At 35.1% G+C, this 16998-nt stretch overlaps 1 protein-coding gene across 1 annotated transcript in view; it reads right to left on the bottom strand.

Moving 5' to 3' along the window:
• Nucleotides 1–1631: 1631 nt before the first annotated feature.
• LOC145984264 (ubiquitin carboxyl-terminal hydrolase 15-like) overlaps nt 1632–16998 on the bottom strand; it is a 126633-nt gene continuing 111266 nt past the window's right edge. Inside the window, exons 15-17 of the mRNA XM_083117874.1 lie at nt 16491–16744; nt 6157–6245; nt 1632–3321 (exon numbers count right to left, since the gene is read on the bottom strand). Coding sequence (XP_082974000.1) covers nt 3187–3321; nt 6157–6245; nt 16491–16744 — 478 coding nt within the window. The 3' untranslated portion in view covers nt 1632–3186. The remainder of the gene's footprint in view (nt 3322–6156; nt 6246–16490; nt 16745–16998) is intronic.

The raw sequence follows: 16998 nt of genomic DNA, 5'->3' as shown, positions 1-16998 counted from the left end.
TCAAGATAGAATGTGTAATGCGGGAAAATGTAAAATCGAGGAATGTAAAATCAGGGTTCCACTGCATATGTCATATGGCATATTTGTGGATCCCGTGAAATACCAGGATGCTGGAAAACTGATTAATTTAGTTTATATTACTTTGCTTTTCTGTCACTTTTGGCTAATAACAAAGATGAGGATGAGTGATGATATGATGAAATTGATGAAGGGACACTCACAAAGAACATCTATGGCTAATACAGGATTCAAACCCAGGTTCCCTTGCATCATAGTGTACTGTGCTAACCACTCTTCAAAATCCTGGAAAAGTATCAGCATGTATTGGTAAATAAAATCCAAACAATACTCAGGGTGGCCACTCTAGGACCATGATAAAATTCAAGTATAATTCCTGGTTTTCAAGGCCAACTTTCCAAAAATTCAAGGGTACAAGCAGATGTTTTCTCTATTTCAATCTTACCACCCACACACATACCTACACAAAAATAATTAACAATATAAATGGTCTGTGTGATTCCAATGTATCCAAAAATTCTAATTCAATTCAATTAAACGGTATATACATTAGATTTAAAATATTCAATATCTACAAATGCACGTCACAAATGTTACTGGAATTATACAAAAATGCTTTTTTATATTTCAGGCAACTTCCTGTTTCCTTCCTCGATAAAAATAAAAGCTTAACTGTGTTGAACTTGCCTCGGGGCATTTGTAAATGTATGAATTAATTTGGATTAATAAAAGTTGCAATTTTCATGTCTATGGAGAAAAATGCACGTAGAATTCACGCATAATTCCCGGAGACAATAATTCATGGAATTCAAGGAATTCCAGGTGAGTAGACACCATGATACTTTCCAATACCAATATCGATACATCAGCATTTGTATAGGCTCAGCCTTAATATTCAAAAACCAACTTAAACTATGTAAACATAAAAGTATTAGCATTGCTAATGAAGACCGTCTGAAAGTTATTTATTAAGTCATCCAATATGTTACTTATTTCAAGAAGTAGAGTAATGACCAGGGAACGGATTTATATGTAAATACATATTTATGTCTGAAGCTGAAATCAGTCATATTTTGTATTATCTTTGCACATAAAGGCATGTAGACTCGAAAAATCCAGTTTCTATTTTACATATTTGTAGATATATTAGGTTTTGCCTCATATTTTACATATTATAGTTATTTTTACATATTATTTCCATATTTCAGAACATTTCTCAACATATACTCCACATTCGTGCAATAACTACATGTTCCTGTGTGACCGAAAGAATTGGGTGAATTTCATCAACAAAATTTTGTTAATCATTGTTTTGGAAACAGATAATGAAAACACATTTTGTGTTGTTTTACAATCAATTTCAATATAAGCATACTGTATTATTAAAAAGGTAAATTTTTACAATTTTAAGTCCATACTTAATTCCATATTCCATATTTTGGTGAAAATAACTAAATATGGATTTACATATTTAGCACATTTTTACTACATATAAATCCGTACCTTGGTAATGACTATGCAAAAGTCACTGGCATTTTTATTTTCTCAGTAAGAAAAATCAGAGTTGGAATTTATACAGTATTAATTGGGAAGTTTTTAAAAAAGAACATATCTCCAAGAATGTTTCAATTTTATTAATTTTTCCAACACTGTTTACACAGGAAAAGAGAATGATTAGGACAAAGTTTGGATCACAATTCCAAAATATTGTAAATTTATTTCCATTTTCCTTCTTTGGTTTGTGCAAGATTGCGTAAGTGTGTACAGTGTATGCAGTCATACATGCACTCAAACACACAGCAACTTCAATCATAGCAGAAAGCTATAATGCAGAAATAATTAGGACAAAAAATTTTAAAATTCATTGTAGCAAATTCTTCTGTGAACACAATTAGTTATGGTTTTCTCATTAATTCAATAGCACCAAATATTTTTAATTTTGACATCCAAAAGAACAATTTCATAAACAGTAACCTCAAAATACCACAAAATTTTCAGTCACTGCTAATGGAAGTATTCAGCGAATGAGGTAAGTCAAAATGAATTAAAATTAGCTTAGCAACTGCATATCAACACAACAAGAATACCAACAATTTGATCACAAAACGAGTAATACTCTTCCAATGAACACATTCTTGTAACGAAATCTCAACAAAACTTAAAGAAACAGAAAAAAATAAATTATCTCTCTTATAATAAGTCAGTTGTAATGTTCCCAGAAAGCTTCAGTCTAGACAAAGTAAAAGTAAACAAAGTAAATACAACTGCACATCCAATAACAAATTTTCAAATTAAAGTTCAATGACCAAATTTAGTAACAAACATGCACAACTTTTGATAAAACTACTGGAAATGCAAGTTTTAATCACAACATTACACTTTGCTTACTTTTACTTATTATATATTTTCACTGGGAATTACAACCATTATTCAAAACTTGCTGTCAAGCAATTACGAATTTGCTACACTTCCTTGACATGCAAAGCCAATAAAAATACAGTGCTGAAAACACAAACACAAAACAGTTTCTCCAGAGAATACATTCAAATTTCAATAATCTTGTTAGAAATTCAAGAGATGACAGGTGAATAAAGGATACATAGCAGTTTTGGTAAACCTTCGCATCACATCTGCTATGTTATGAAGAATTCGATGCAATCATTTAAACGATCACAACATTGCACTGGTACTTAAAATGAGAATTCAGTACATGCATGACTATTTGGCAGTGCTTCAAGTGTGATTGTTTTCTGGGACTTTTTTTTTTTAAATATCAAAAACTGTATCGATTTTCACCAGTTCCAAGATGGCATATTTCCCATCACTCTTCCACAATAATACTGTCTCACTGGCCATACACATCAACAGCACTGATATCAAATGCACAAAGAAGCCCATAAAAACGAATGATCAAACAACTCTTTAACACAGAAGTAAAATATAACGTTTCACTAAGAACAAAAAAACAAATTATTCAATGCACAATGAATTTTAAAGTTTGATCTGAGTATTAAATAACAATTTTACTTTCGGTTACCCGATGTTCCAAACCAATGAGCAGGGCAAAACCTCTTGTGCCCAGTTTAAAATTTTCTTAAACCTTTCAACAGGCACGAGATGGTGAAGTATGTCTATTGCATATTTTGACATCACTAGGGAAACAAGAGGCTAGTTAAGTTCCATCTCATCTTCACTTAAAAGGTTTTCATCATGGGAACCATGAGCAAACGAACTTGATACCGCGGATGGACTGCAGCTGCTGTCTTCTCTCTTCATATAAAATAAGACATATGCGGCATTGGACTGAAAAGAAAAGGAAAAATTATGATATGTTATTGACACCTTATTAATCTGAAAGAAATTAATACATTAGGGACAGGATATTACTATCATAAATGAAAGAGGCATATTGATGTCATGGTATGCCAGAGACCCGGGTTCGAGTCCTGGTCGAGCCTGCATTTTTTGCTGACAAATCTACGTAGAGGCATATTCGTGAATAAGTAATCTGATACTTATTTATCTTTTAACTTTGTGCAAAATCCTGCCATTTTGTAAGGAAAGGTAAAGTTCTCCGTGCATATAGCACCGTGCCATGAAGGCACATTTAGGAGATGTGCAGGTAGGGCACGTTTTTATGAATATAACAGGTTTCCTACCCTAAGACCAAGAAAACAATTCTAAAATTTCAAGCCTAAAAATGAAAAACATGTAAAGACGTTCTTTCCCTTTTGACAATATTTTGTACACATCAACAATATAAAGTATTTAGTCATTTCTAATGTATCCAAAAGCAATAATGCATAATTGTTATGCTTTCTCAATTATATAATTTAATTGGGAAAAGAGAGACGCGGTAGTATATAAATACAGAGAAACTAGTACTCACTTTTATCCCCGAAGCTTCAGTGGTCACTGCCACCATCCTCGTTGGAGCTTGCTGTACTGTTGCTTGGCGTGCGTTCCAACGAGGATGGTGGCAGTGGCCACTGACATTAATCGAAAAAGAAAAAACAGCTTCACAGATAAAAGTGTGTACTAGTTTCCCTGTATTTATATACTACCGCATCTCTCTTTTCCCAATTTTGAATACAGAACCTTCGTATATAATTTAAGCTTCAGGAAATAATATATCACACAATCATGTCAACTTACTTAGAAAAAAAATGTTTAACTAGAATAGTATTCCAAATTCAGAATTATTATCCTTTTGCAGTGAAAATTGCATTACATTTTCCATTACATTTGCAACTTAAACTGCATTAATTTCAAAAGTTGACAATACAAGGATCATGGGTAGTTCTTTCCCCCAACCAACTTAAGCACTAATAAATCTTTGAATACATCATCACTTGAATTTTCCATCCATCTACATTAACAAGATCTGATTACTATGTGCAGGGACTTTTCAAGTTTGTAAAGAAAATTCATGCAGAATTCCATTACAAAGGAAATAGCTAACATGCGGTATCATCTCTGCTACAGACGCCATACCCTTAGTGAATGAAGACAGTGTGTCTTCGAAATTAATCGGAAACATCCATTAAATTGTGCAACGTGGAAATACAATATTTCACGTGAGTAATATATTATGGTTTTGTAAAGAACTTCAAAATTATATTTTTCACCTGGTCATGTGCATGAATTAGGAGGCTGAATGAATCATCCAGCTTCTTCACAGAACATTATCTATTGGATCAATGGAATACTGGTTCACATTTTGGGGAATGAAAGACAGAATTTTATTAAATATACAGAAGCAAATTACTATATTTTTATACACAAGTTTCTTATAAAGTTTCAATTAACTTCGTTGGCCCCTGACACCATCCACATGGGAACTTCGGGTGTATTTCATATAGAATACTGGTTATTGGTATTGATTAATTTTATATTGGCACTTTATTACAGGGTGGCCACTCTAGGACCATGATAAAAATCACGTATAATTCCTGGTTTTGAAGGTGAACCTTCCAAAAATTCAAGCATACAAGCAGATGTTTTCACATTATCAAGGGTGTGTGTGTGATTCCAATGTATCCCAAAAATTCTCATTAATTTCAATTAAACGGTATATACAAGATTTAAAATTTTTAATTTAAAGTGCAGAGTTTACATTTACCATTCCACACACTCAAGACTTGAAAACCATGTACAAACACAAGTCACAAATGTTATGGGATATACTAATCTATGAGAAATTGTTAATTGTATGAGAATTTCAAACTCAAATTTAACTAATCAACTTCAAAATATCTTATCTTGAAATAATCTTCCATCTGTCAGATTGTTAGTGTCCTTTGCAGAGTAATCTAAGTAAAATAAAAGGAAGGAGAGAATTCTGTATTATTTTCCACACAGCTTTCTTTTCCTTCTTGATAAAAAGAAAAGCTAACTGTGAAAAACTTGCCTCAGAGCATCTATAAATATGTTTAATTGATTGATCGGTTGATTTGGTGTTTTAAGTCCACTTTATGCTCAGTAAGGCTAATCGGGACTGGACCTACACTTTAAAGTTGAATCCGAACCACTATGTGCTTCCACCGGGTATTGAACCCGGGACCCCTTTATTACAAGGCGAGGACGCTACCACTGCACCATCGGGGAGGCCCCTATAAATATGTTTAAATTCAATGGGACTTGGATTAAAGCTGCAATTTTTCACGTCTACAGAGAAAAATTCATGCAGAATTTCTGGAATTCCCAGTGAGTAGCCACCTTGTATTAGTATCAGTTAAATGTTAATATCAGCTCACCCATACTCACGTCATATTTCTCCATTGCCGAACTAGGACATGCATTGAATGGGGATGTAAAAATATACACTAACACACAACAATATTAGATATATATTAAAATATGAATTATATATACTACATTAAAACATTATATAACAAACTTCACAGGACATGAAGACAAATTGTGTCATATAATAAAATTCTGCAAAAATAGGATATCTGGCAAACATATCCATACTAAATATTAATTTAACATCTTAATTAATGCCGGAGAAAGAAGTATTATGTATAGTTTTCCATAACATTTGCAGTTACTTGACATAATTATGAAGGAATTACTTTATGAAAGGTACATGCACACAGTTTTACTTATGCACTAGGAATGTTTCACATGACTTACCACGACGGTTTCATCCCTGATTTTAGTAACACTATTGTCGTCAAAACAGTACCATTTGTTATCGTCTTTGTTTCTCGCAAATGCCGTGTCTGTAATATAATTGAAAAATAAAATTATTTCAGGCATGTAGAATGCAATATAATACATTCATAAAAAAGTTACAGCATTTCTCTGGTAATAAAAAGACTTCCTTTAACAGATAAAAATATATTTGAATATGGCATGCAATGCTCTATGCTTTATTCTTCCAACTTCTACAATCTGACTTCAGGTCAAACAAAGAGTAATTAGCACAAGTTCGGGATTTAAAATAAACTTTATCCTGAAAAGTCACATCAGTTTTTTGTGGAAATATAAACAATGAACTGCACACACAGAGGATTAAATCTGGGGCTCATATGCTCTCACATATAATTTATATTCTTCTGTACTGTAAACTACTAAATATGTGAACTCAAACATTGAAGTAGCGGCTGTGCTACATACTTCCTGAAAGCACAATTCATCCTAATTATTTATTACTTATCAAGAGTAAATTACCTATCTCGGCATAACCGCCAAACAGATATCTTTAGATACAAATAATTCATCCTATTTATTTTTGAAGTTTCAGTCCACTTAGTGCACAGGTAGGTTAAATAGGACTGGACCTACAGTTTAAAGTGGGATCCAAACCACTATACCGCGTTTGTTACAACCTGTCCCCTTTCCCGCGCTAGGGAGCGCTCGACAGTTTGGGTGCCAATGAGAAACGAGGAAAAAATCGTCTGCTTGGCTGCGAGGAGCGAATGGAAGCCAGAAGAGAGGCGCTTACGTAGACGCTGTTGCGACGTTGCGTATTTTAATTGGCTGCCTGGCTTTGACTTCCCCCAGCACCGAGAAGAGCCAGGGAGCAACTAGCGCGGGAACCGCGACAGGTTGTAACAAACGCGGCTTAAGTGGGTACCCTTGATTAAAATGCATCAGCATTACCACTATGCTATCTAAGAGGACCGCCATTGGAATTACACAAAAGTAGCATTACTCCGATAACATTTGTTTCCTCATTATTTAAAACGGAATGGCATTAATTGTGCTTATAGGTAGCATATAGCTGCAACTCTGGTGCGCGAGTTCTCTCCAGCAAAACAAACATTGTAATCATGAACAAGGAGGAGAATGAACAGTTCAGGCTTCCATGCAATATTCATAATTTTGTATCAGCTTGATAGAATATCACTTTTTGGGCCTATACATTATATATCAGTACTTTGATCCATGAATAACATGTGCACTTTTAAATAGGGCTAAGCTGATACCACTTTGAACCGATACCCATACCACTGCCAACACTGTTACATATTAACACCAATAATGCTTGAAATTGGTTAACAATTGAAAGTTCTTCAAAATATTAATTAATATTGGTGTGTAAGTATTTTATTTTAGTTATGCGCATACGTTTACCAAGCATTTTATTTAAGATATTCAATAATTACATCAGAATATTTAATCAGAAAATCCAGGTTTTCACACAAACTGGTGCAAACTAAAACGTCACTTTGAATTTTGCACTATTTCCAGGACAATCAGGCTCTAAAAGAGCATGTTTGCTGACCTCATAAAAGACAAAACTACTGGAAAAAGCAGGTACAGCGTCATACTAACTTTAGATGTATAGTCACAGACACTTCTGGGTTGTGGCAACTCCATTAACTTTCAAAGGTATCATTACAACCCAGAAGTGTCCATAACTGTACAAACCATGCAGTAAAAGTGTGCTTTAAGTCCAATTTATTCTCATAGGTTACTTAGTACTGAACCTACATTTCAAAGAGATCTGAACACTGTGTAATATGCCTCGACTGAAAATCAAACCTGGGACCTTTGATTACGAGGAGACAGTGTTACCACTATGCTACAAGGGATGTCCACAAACATTTAAAGATTTTAATGAAATAATTTCCTTGATATTGTGCTACCTAGATTTTTGCAGACTCTTTGAGAGATTAAAAAATGGCAGCTATTGACGAAAAGTTAACTGTGCATTATAGCTGGCATAATTTAAGTTGGTAACAGCTCTGAGAAGAATGTATAATGCACCTCATAAAACCTCAATAAACAACACCTGGATAAAAATTGTTAAAGAAACTGGTTCAATTAATGCCAAAAAATATCCTGAATCAGCCAACCACTGTATGCTTTGAATGTGTCACAGTGCTCAAATGATCTCTTCCGAGACAAGTGGATCACCAGAACACCAATTGCTTGGTCACATCGTTTGCCAGATCTTAGCCCATTTTGATTGATTGATAGAATTGTTAAGTCCATTTTATGCACAGAAAGGCAAATCAGGACTGAACCTACAGTTTAAAGATGGATACGAACCACTATGTGCCTTCACCGGGTATCGAACCTGAGACCCCTTGATTACAAGGCAACGATGCTACCAATGTACCATCATGGAGGCCCTCTTAGCCCATAGAATTCTTTCTTGTGGGGTTATGTCAAAACACTTGTTCACTCATCAAGACCAATTCTTTAGATAAACTCAAAAACCAGGATTGAAAATGCAATTTAAGGGCTCGGGTGTAAAACATGGTAAGTGACATTTTGGAGTTACAATGTGCAACGTGTAGTAATTGGAGTCTAATCGTACTCAAAGTGTTTTGTTTCATCAACAGATGACAGAGATAGATGAGTTGAAAGTTATGGTATCTACCAGTTGTTTCATGTAAAGTATGGTAAGTAGCAAAGATGGCGGCGAAACAGCTGTTACTGAATTGCAACGTGTCTCAGAAAGTGTATATGATTCCCATAATGACCCGGAATATGTATCACCGACTAAGAATGAGGAGAAAGAATGAAGAGGTTGGCAATTAAAAATGCGACTAAAACTGTGCATGCCCACGTACATTCTATTTCATATAAAACGTGGTATCTACTGTAGATACCATTGTTTACATGCAGCAGTGTTCATGATGGCAGTTTTGAATTAATTTATACTCTTGTACCTGGGTATGAACTGCGATCTAGTAGACGAGCACACTTTTCCTCCACTAGATATAAATAACTGTAGTCACATAGAAATTAGTTTGATTTTTAATTGGTTATGTGCATTTAAGGCTGCTTTAAGGCAGGGAGGTGCAGTCTGGCGTTCGGAAAAGTTCGGAACCATTCGTAAATCTTCACGGATGACGTCAGCCACGGGACATCAAAAAGACTACGGAAATAAATTTATTTTAAAAATCGAATGAATGTTCTGACGTGTGTGTGTGTTAAGTAAATGTATATGTATAGAGCAGACTATATCTAGTAAACTGTGTCGCTGAAAGTTAACTATCAATAGAATTACATGTAATGAAAAGCGGGAAAGCTGGCTCGGAGGTGGAGCAGAGGTTTGTTCAGAATTTTCTATTTGAGTGGTGTAAGTTCTTGTTAAGGTGCTGTAGTTCTTGTTTATGGGGTGAAAAGGTATATTTAGAGCCAAAGTAACCACAAAGTTGTGCTTTTAAAAAAAATGTGTGGGGTGTTAGGGCGAAGTTGGTGGATAAATCACTGGGTCCGAGACATTACAACTTCATGTTTCATAATCTAAAAGTTGATTTTTTAGCACTTTCATCCTGTAGTGTCTGCAGTTTCTTTATTTGTTCTTCAGCACATTTTAATTTCTTTTCCCGAGTTTCCAATACACTATCTTGTTGGAGATTGGGCATATTGGGTATATTTCCAGTACTCAAAGTCTCTGAATTATGTGCCATGCAAATTATTTTGCAAGGAGACAACTCTTCAAGTCTTTCCACTGCTGACTTTCGAATTTGACGTTTATTGGCACATCCACTTCGATCAATTATGTCATTTCAATTCACCACACAACCAGGCAAATTTAAACATGGTACAGTGTTTTTTTAAAAAAAAGCTGCAGTCTACAGGTAATGCTCAGCAGTTCTGCTTTTAAGTTCCGTTCGTAATCGGCATCCAGAAAATGCTATGAGCACACTGTCGCTGTTTTGGTGTTAACAGGATGTAACCTCTTACACTTTGAACATGAAATCGGGACATTTTTTACCACTTGACTCCTCTGTTTCCATGCTCTAACTTTGTGTGCAGGAACCATCTCAGTATGTGTGTTTGTCCATTTCTTCTGATCAGACATCAAACCATCTGTGTACCAAAAGTGTTTTTACGAAGCTGTTACACATGCACGAGATGGACAATCAACTCGACAACGCGAGATTCAAACTGTGAGCCTGGCCTGCAAACTGGACACAGACAGTTCTCGAATATTTCTCTCTGATTCGAACCTGAACACAACTAATATGTCTTGTCCTCCCATGTTTGCAGCTCTTATAAAAGCAGAAACCCACCAAATTGTTCATATTCAGGCGTAAGTATCGCAAGTGTTCAAATGGTCTGTCGCAGCTTCTGCAGTCTTGTCAGACATCGGCACGAAACAAAGGAAGTCTTCTAGAATACAGCTGGATCGTGAAACAATTAATGCACAATGAAAACCCTTCCTTTCCCAACACATCTAATGTTTCGTCTCCCAATATGATTAAATGCTTACTCATTTATCTCCAGTGACGTGCACAAGGGAGGGTTGGTGGCCATAGCCCCATTTGACCCAGTATTCCTTTAAAAAATGAACGTCAAAGACAGGAAAAGATGGCAAAATGAGGACTGACCACCAAAAATAGTATGCGTAACCACTCTCCCTTCCGAAAATCCTGGGAACGCCACTCGTTATCTCGGACACATTTTTTTAAAAATCAAGTCACCAAAAGTTTTTATCATTTTGTATTGGAGACTGAAGTAAAGCGCCTTGTACGCGATCAAATACATCATCTACAAGTCCTTGAATTGAACACTTAAAAGGAAATGACGTCAGGCACAACGCCATTTTTCTCATTGGATCAACCATCCGGTCAAAGAATATCTATTTAGGAATGGTTCTAATGAACGCATATTTATATCCTCATTATATTCTAGAATGTTCCGCAGATAAACGATTCATAAATATTTCCAGTAGTTCGACTCCTCTTATTCAAGAACACTCCCTCTCGCGTCTTCCAGATATTAGAAATTACAACGAATTGCCCTACGTGTGGAGTTAACTACCTTTGTTGTTCATCTTCCAAATGCTGACAGTCTCTACATAGAGCTCAAGTTCGCTACGACAAAGAGCAAGAAAAGTTTACGTGCAATATTATCAACAACAGGGTTATAGAAAATTCTCCGTCTTGCCTTAATAAGTATTTCTCTCCTAAAATTATAGTCACATTATTCAAGAAGATAAAAATCTAATTTTTAATAGTGTAACCTGAAAAATTTCCTGATGGGGCTCGAGCCACCTGATCCCCACCTTGGATATGCGCTAGTAACAATAACAGGGTTATAAAACATTCTCAGTCTTTTCTCGATAATTATTTCTCTCAAATTATCATCACATTCAAGAAGCCGAAATCCTAATTTATCTAGTGTAAACAAAAAAAACCTCAAAGGGGGGGCTCGAGCCCCCTGATTCCCACCTTGGATACGTGCTATTAACAATAACAATGTTATATAACATTCTCCATCTTTCCTCGATAATTATTTCTATGCTTAAATTATTGTTACATTATTGAAGAAGCCGAAAGCCTAATTTTATCCAATGTAAACTGAAAAATTTCCTGGAGAAAGGGGATCAAGGCCCTTATACCCCACTTTGGATGCGCACTATTATCAATATCAGGGTTACAGAACATTCTCCGTCTGCCTCGATAATTATTTCCATCCTTAAATTATCGTCACATTATCTTATTTCACACCACAAGAAACCAAAATCCTCATGCTTACACCTACTTCTTGCATTGTTCGGGCACAAAGCAACAGCACAATTGCGCGGCATTTTCCTGAAATGTTATTGTTGTTGCAAAAAAATTCTTTACTATCACACAAGAACTACAGAAAAAGGAAACATGGGGCACTTTCATGTTCCCTCACACAAATGCAGATCCTATAACAAGCAGAAAGGTCAGTGACAGCGTCACTTCTGTCCCGTGAGTGACGTCAGGGTTGGGACCGCCCACGACCCTCTTTTTTCAGCTTCGGGAGGGAAGACTGCGCTACTTTCTCAACTATATTATATACTTACTTTGCTTTAAGGTACCATACCTTACAAGCAATGTCAAAAATGTATTACACTTAAGGAATATGTAATTTGATCTGAATCATATCTATTACTTGGAACAGTTTAGTTTCTTTATAAAATATTTATTTCATAAATCTGTAATGCACATTTTAAAAGCTATAATATTTTTATGGTGGACCTAATAACGTATTTGTAATTTAATTTAACTTTCATATTTATGATATGTGTGACTTTGATGAAAGCAAATTATTTTAATGTTGATATTGCAAATATGTCTTCTTCTTGGTTCTAAATTATAACTATTTTAATCCATAAGAGATAAATATCAGTGAAAACTATTAAAAACGTAAGCCCTGTGTACATTTGAAATCATTCTTTACAAACAGGTCAAGTTAAAGAAAAATTCAACAGAAAGTTACAAGGTCATAATTGTGTCTTCATTAATTTGCTTTATTTTACTTCACGTCTTGTGTCACTTTTGGCTTATTTGCGAAGATGGAGATGAGTGATGATATGATGAAACTGATGAATAAGCACTCAAAAACATCCATGCCCAGGCTGGGATTCGAACCCGGGACCCCTGGTGTTGTAGCACGATTTCCTAACTACTCTGCCATGGGGGCCGGTAATTGTTATCTTGAAGATATAGATTTAAACTAGGGATGACCTTTTTGAAGAAAAAAAATCAATTTTTCGGCTTTTCGAAAAAAAATCTTTTAGAGAATAAATAGTTTTTAGTTTTTTGAAAAAATAACAATCAGTTTTTTAGTTTTTTGAAAAAAAATAGTTTTTAGTTTCTCGCTTTTTGTTTTTCGAAAAAAATTCATATTTCCAATTCCCATTTTCAAAAAAATGATTTTTAGATTTTAAATTTTTTGAAAAAATGAGGCCATCCCTATTTTATGTAAAAATTGCTTATTGAATCACAAAAATCTAATATTGTCATTGTATGCAATTTGGATAGTCTACATAACACAGCTTTGTATCAAGAGATGCTTGTGAATCGCATTCTGCTCTGCATGCTGTGTGTGAAGTAGATATGTGAAGCTGAAAAACTGCTCATATATAATTTTTTTTACGAATATTGATCTCCATATAGATATAAGGAAGCTCAGGTTATTGTTTATTAAATAATATTATTATTATTAAAGGCTTTCATTTTTGTTACAAATTGTAATGGTTTCTATAAGAAGTCTAATGTCAAAATATTATTATTGAACTGACATCACGAGTAAGCTTGAATAAAGCAGTATCTGATCACTCATTTTGATAATATCGTTGCATGTAAAGCATGGTAACTACAATAATTCCTTGAACAACCCTCAAACAAATTGCATGTAGCACCACCGAAAAAATAATTTGGATGAAATATCATGTTTGTATGATAGTAAACATACAAGTGAATCATATTTGCTGTAAATAATTTAGAAATTTATTTTAATTTGTAAATCAGATATTTTTGAAACATCAACTTTCAATATCTCGAAACCTGCATTTTGTCACTTACCATGTATTACACCCGAGCCCTTCAATTGACACTCAGAATAGCACCCAAATAACGTTTTCATATACAGTCCCTACCAAAATTTTAAGACCACCAACTTTTTCATATAAATGAATCCTGACCGAAAGTTTTTGGTACAAATATGAAGTGAAATTGTATGGAAGTAATATAGTGTGTGAGGCATATATTTCCAAAAAAATATTGGTATACGTCTTGAGATACGAAAGTGGAAAATCAAATTTCTTAACTGAAAAATCCAGCATTTTGAAGTACAGATGAATGTGTATACATGTAACCGACGTCGTTATGACAGTACTGAATTTTTTCCAGTATTGTGGAACATGAACAAAGGTTTTGGCGCAAAAAACAAAAAAAAATCCAAAAATATTTTCTACTTTTATATTTTTCTTCTTCCAAAATTCGCAAAATAAAAAAAATACAGCGAAAACTGAAAGGTCTTCAGATAACAATATCTTCCTCAGCGACTGTGGTGGAGTGAACAAATTGTATCCAGCATTAGTTGAAATGTGTGTCAATAGATGGCACAGAAAGACACATCTCGAGTAAAAGCATTGTGCAAGTCCAAACCTGTTTTCATTATGCTTGATAATAAACAGGCTGTTTGAATCGCAGCTACATGATAATGGGGAAAAAATCTGTGCCCGTGGCCATGAAATAGCAAATAATTGGTATGTACAGATGCAATAGGTATCATAGAGAAATTGCAGTCGCATTGAATGTGATTAAAACCTGTGTGGCGAACACAATAAACAAATTCAAGCAGCAAGGTACAGTGGTTGATAAATCACGCTGTGGCTGCCCCAGGGTAACGTCTGTACGCGAGGACCGGATTATCTCGAGAGTGGCAAAGAATAACCGTAAAGCCCCTCTTCCAGTGATAATGAGGGAATTTGAAGATTCCACTAATAAAAGGGTCTCAAAGATGACCATTTTGCGTAGTCTGGGGGAATGTGGACTTGCATCTTATGCTCCTCTGAAAAAGCCATTGCTCAACAATGTACATAAGAGAAATCGTGTGAAGTGGTGCAAAAATAAAAGAAACTGGTCCATGGAACATTGGGGTAAGGTCCTTTTCAGTGATGGAATCGAGATTCGTGCTGTACAGCTCCTGAAATGTGAGAGTTCGGAGGACAGCAACCGAGAAACTTCTCCCCGAATGTCTCGTGCAAGCTGTTCAGGGTGGGGGTCAATCAGTCATGATCTGGGGATGCATGTCTCCTGCAGGGACAGGGATTTTGAGATTCATTCCTGGCTCCATGGATTCACGAGAATACATCGAAACAATGAAAGATAACATGCTCCCGTCAGCCCAGAAGCTCCACAATGGGTACTTCATCTTCCAGCAGGACAACGTGACTTGCCACATGTCAGCAGCAACAATGGCTTGGATTCAAGCTAGGGAAATCCCATTGTTGCCTTGGCCAGCACGAAGTCCAGACCTAAAACCTATGGAATACCACTGGTCTTCATGTAGCCAGAAGCCAGCCAAGGAATGTCTAGGAACTTCGTGAACAGATCTCCGAAGTATGGAACGAGATTACGCCCCAAGAATGCCAGAAATTGATCTGCAGCATGAGAAAACGTGTGCAAATGTGCTTGAAACTTAAAGGTGGACCTATTGACTATTAAAATTTCACACTTCATTCATCTAATTTCAGGAGAAATCTTTGTTTCCAAGTATATTTTCAAAGTTCAGATTTAATGATTTTATAAATTGTACCTTTAGTTGCATCTATTAGTTATAAGTGCATTAATATGCCCTTACACTTTCTTGATCTTGTACCTTTCAATAACATTACATAATAATTCCAATTTTGTATTAAAGTGTTTATTTCATGAAAAGCACTCGCATATGTACATTTTGTTTGTCTGAAAAACACATGACAATGTGGTCTTAAACTTTTGGTAGGGACTGTAGTTCAAAAATTGGCTTTATTCATGCATCACAAATGATAACAGTTTTAGCAGTTTGAAAAAAATATATAGTCTTTTTGTTTTTTACATGTTCAGTAATACATTTTTTAAACCACACAAGGACTTTATGTCCACCTTGTTTATTATATTAGGAGTTACCTATGAATGTAAAAGTATGAAAAAAATCTAACACCATATAATAAGTTCATACTATAAACTACACCATCAAAGAGCAATGTTAGCACACACAAGACCAAGCTATAGAGTGCTGTAGGGAGAGGATTTCACTCAAGCGGCAAATAGTTCACACGGACAACTCTAGATAGTGCACGGAATTAAGAGCATCTTGGCGAATAATGCTCAAAGGGCAGTAGTACATGCATAACCGTAATTTGTCTGTGCTAGTGGGCCCTGAAAAATGGATCACGAGGTGAAAGATGAAGTGAAATTGAAACTAAAGTAAACCTAGTCATTATCTCAATGTTAAAATGTAATTTAGTCTATCTTACCAATACAGTGATCCATGAAAATGAAACAGATGATTGCAGGCTGAAACTGCCAGGATGGATATTTTACATGAGTGTAGCTACGATTATTCTCACATTAAAATATGATTGTAAGTGCCGTAGCACAGGAGACTTGAACGAGTATAAGTGAATGAAAGTGGTTCCATGCAATATTCTACAAAGCTCCCTTTCTCCTTAAACTCATGATAAAACATACTACATTACAATAACTATATTGCATTTATTTCACAATTCAAGTGAAAATAAATTTAAGACTTACAGTGACCACCACCCATTCCTCCATAGTGATTGCACACACCAATCAAGTCATATACTGCTGGAGGGTGGTTGCGATTAATTATTAAGTCAGATAGATTAAGACCTTGCAGCGGGAAGTCAACCATTGTATCAAGTTTATCTCTCCGGTATCTATTATATGAAAACCTCTTTAAGTGAATGATCAGGATCTTTGGTAGTTTCCACAAGTCAAATTTCTTGGTAGCGCATTGGTGCTTTTTGCACGTTGAACAATACCTGAAAATAAATAAATATTTATGTTAGATTGAAAGAAAAATATCCATACAAATATAAATAAGGCTCATATTGGTATCAGAAAGTACCAGCTGGTATTTAACCATAGATTCTAATTATTTTTCTAAAGTCTGTGGATCTTTCAGGTCCACAAAAATGCTGCACGGCTCTTTCAGAAAATCTAAATGTCCTGAGAGCTTCTGTTTAGCCAAAAGTTTAACATTCTCAGCTTTAGTGCAAGCCATGTACGTTTGATG

This window comes from Lepisma saccharinum, chromosome 2 (genome assembly GCF_977018435.1).
Source record: "Lepisma saccharinum chromosome 2, izLepSacc3.1, whole genome shotgun sequence".
Classification (NCBI taxonomy): domain Eukaryota; kingdom Metazoa; phylum Arthropoda; class Insecta; order Zygentoma; family Lepismatidae; genus Lepisma; species Lepisma saccharinum.
The sequence above is the reverse complement of the archived record's forward strand: the minus strand, read 5'-3'. Positions and strand labels throughout refer to the sequence as shown.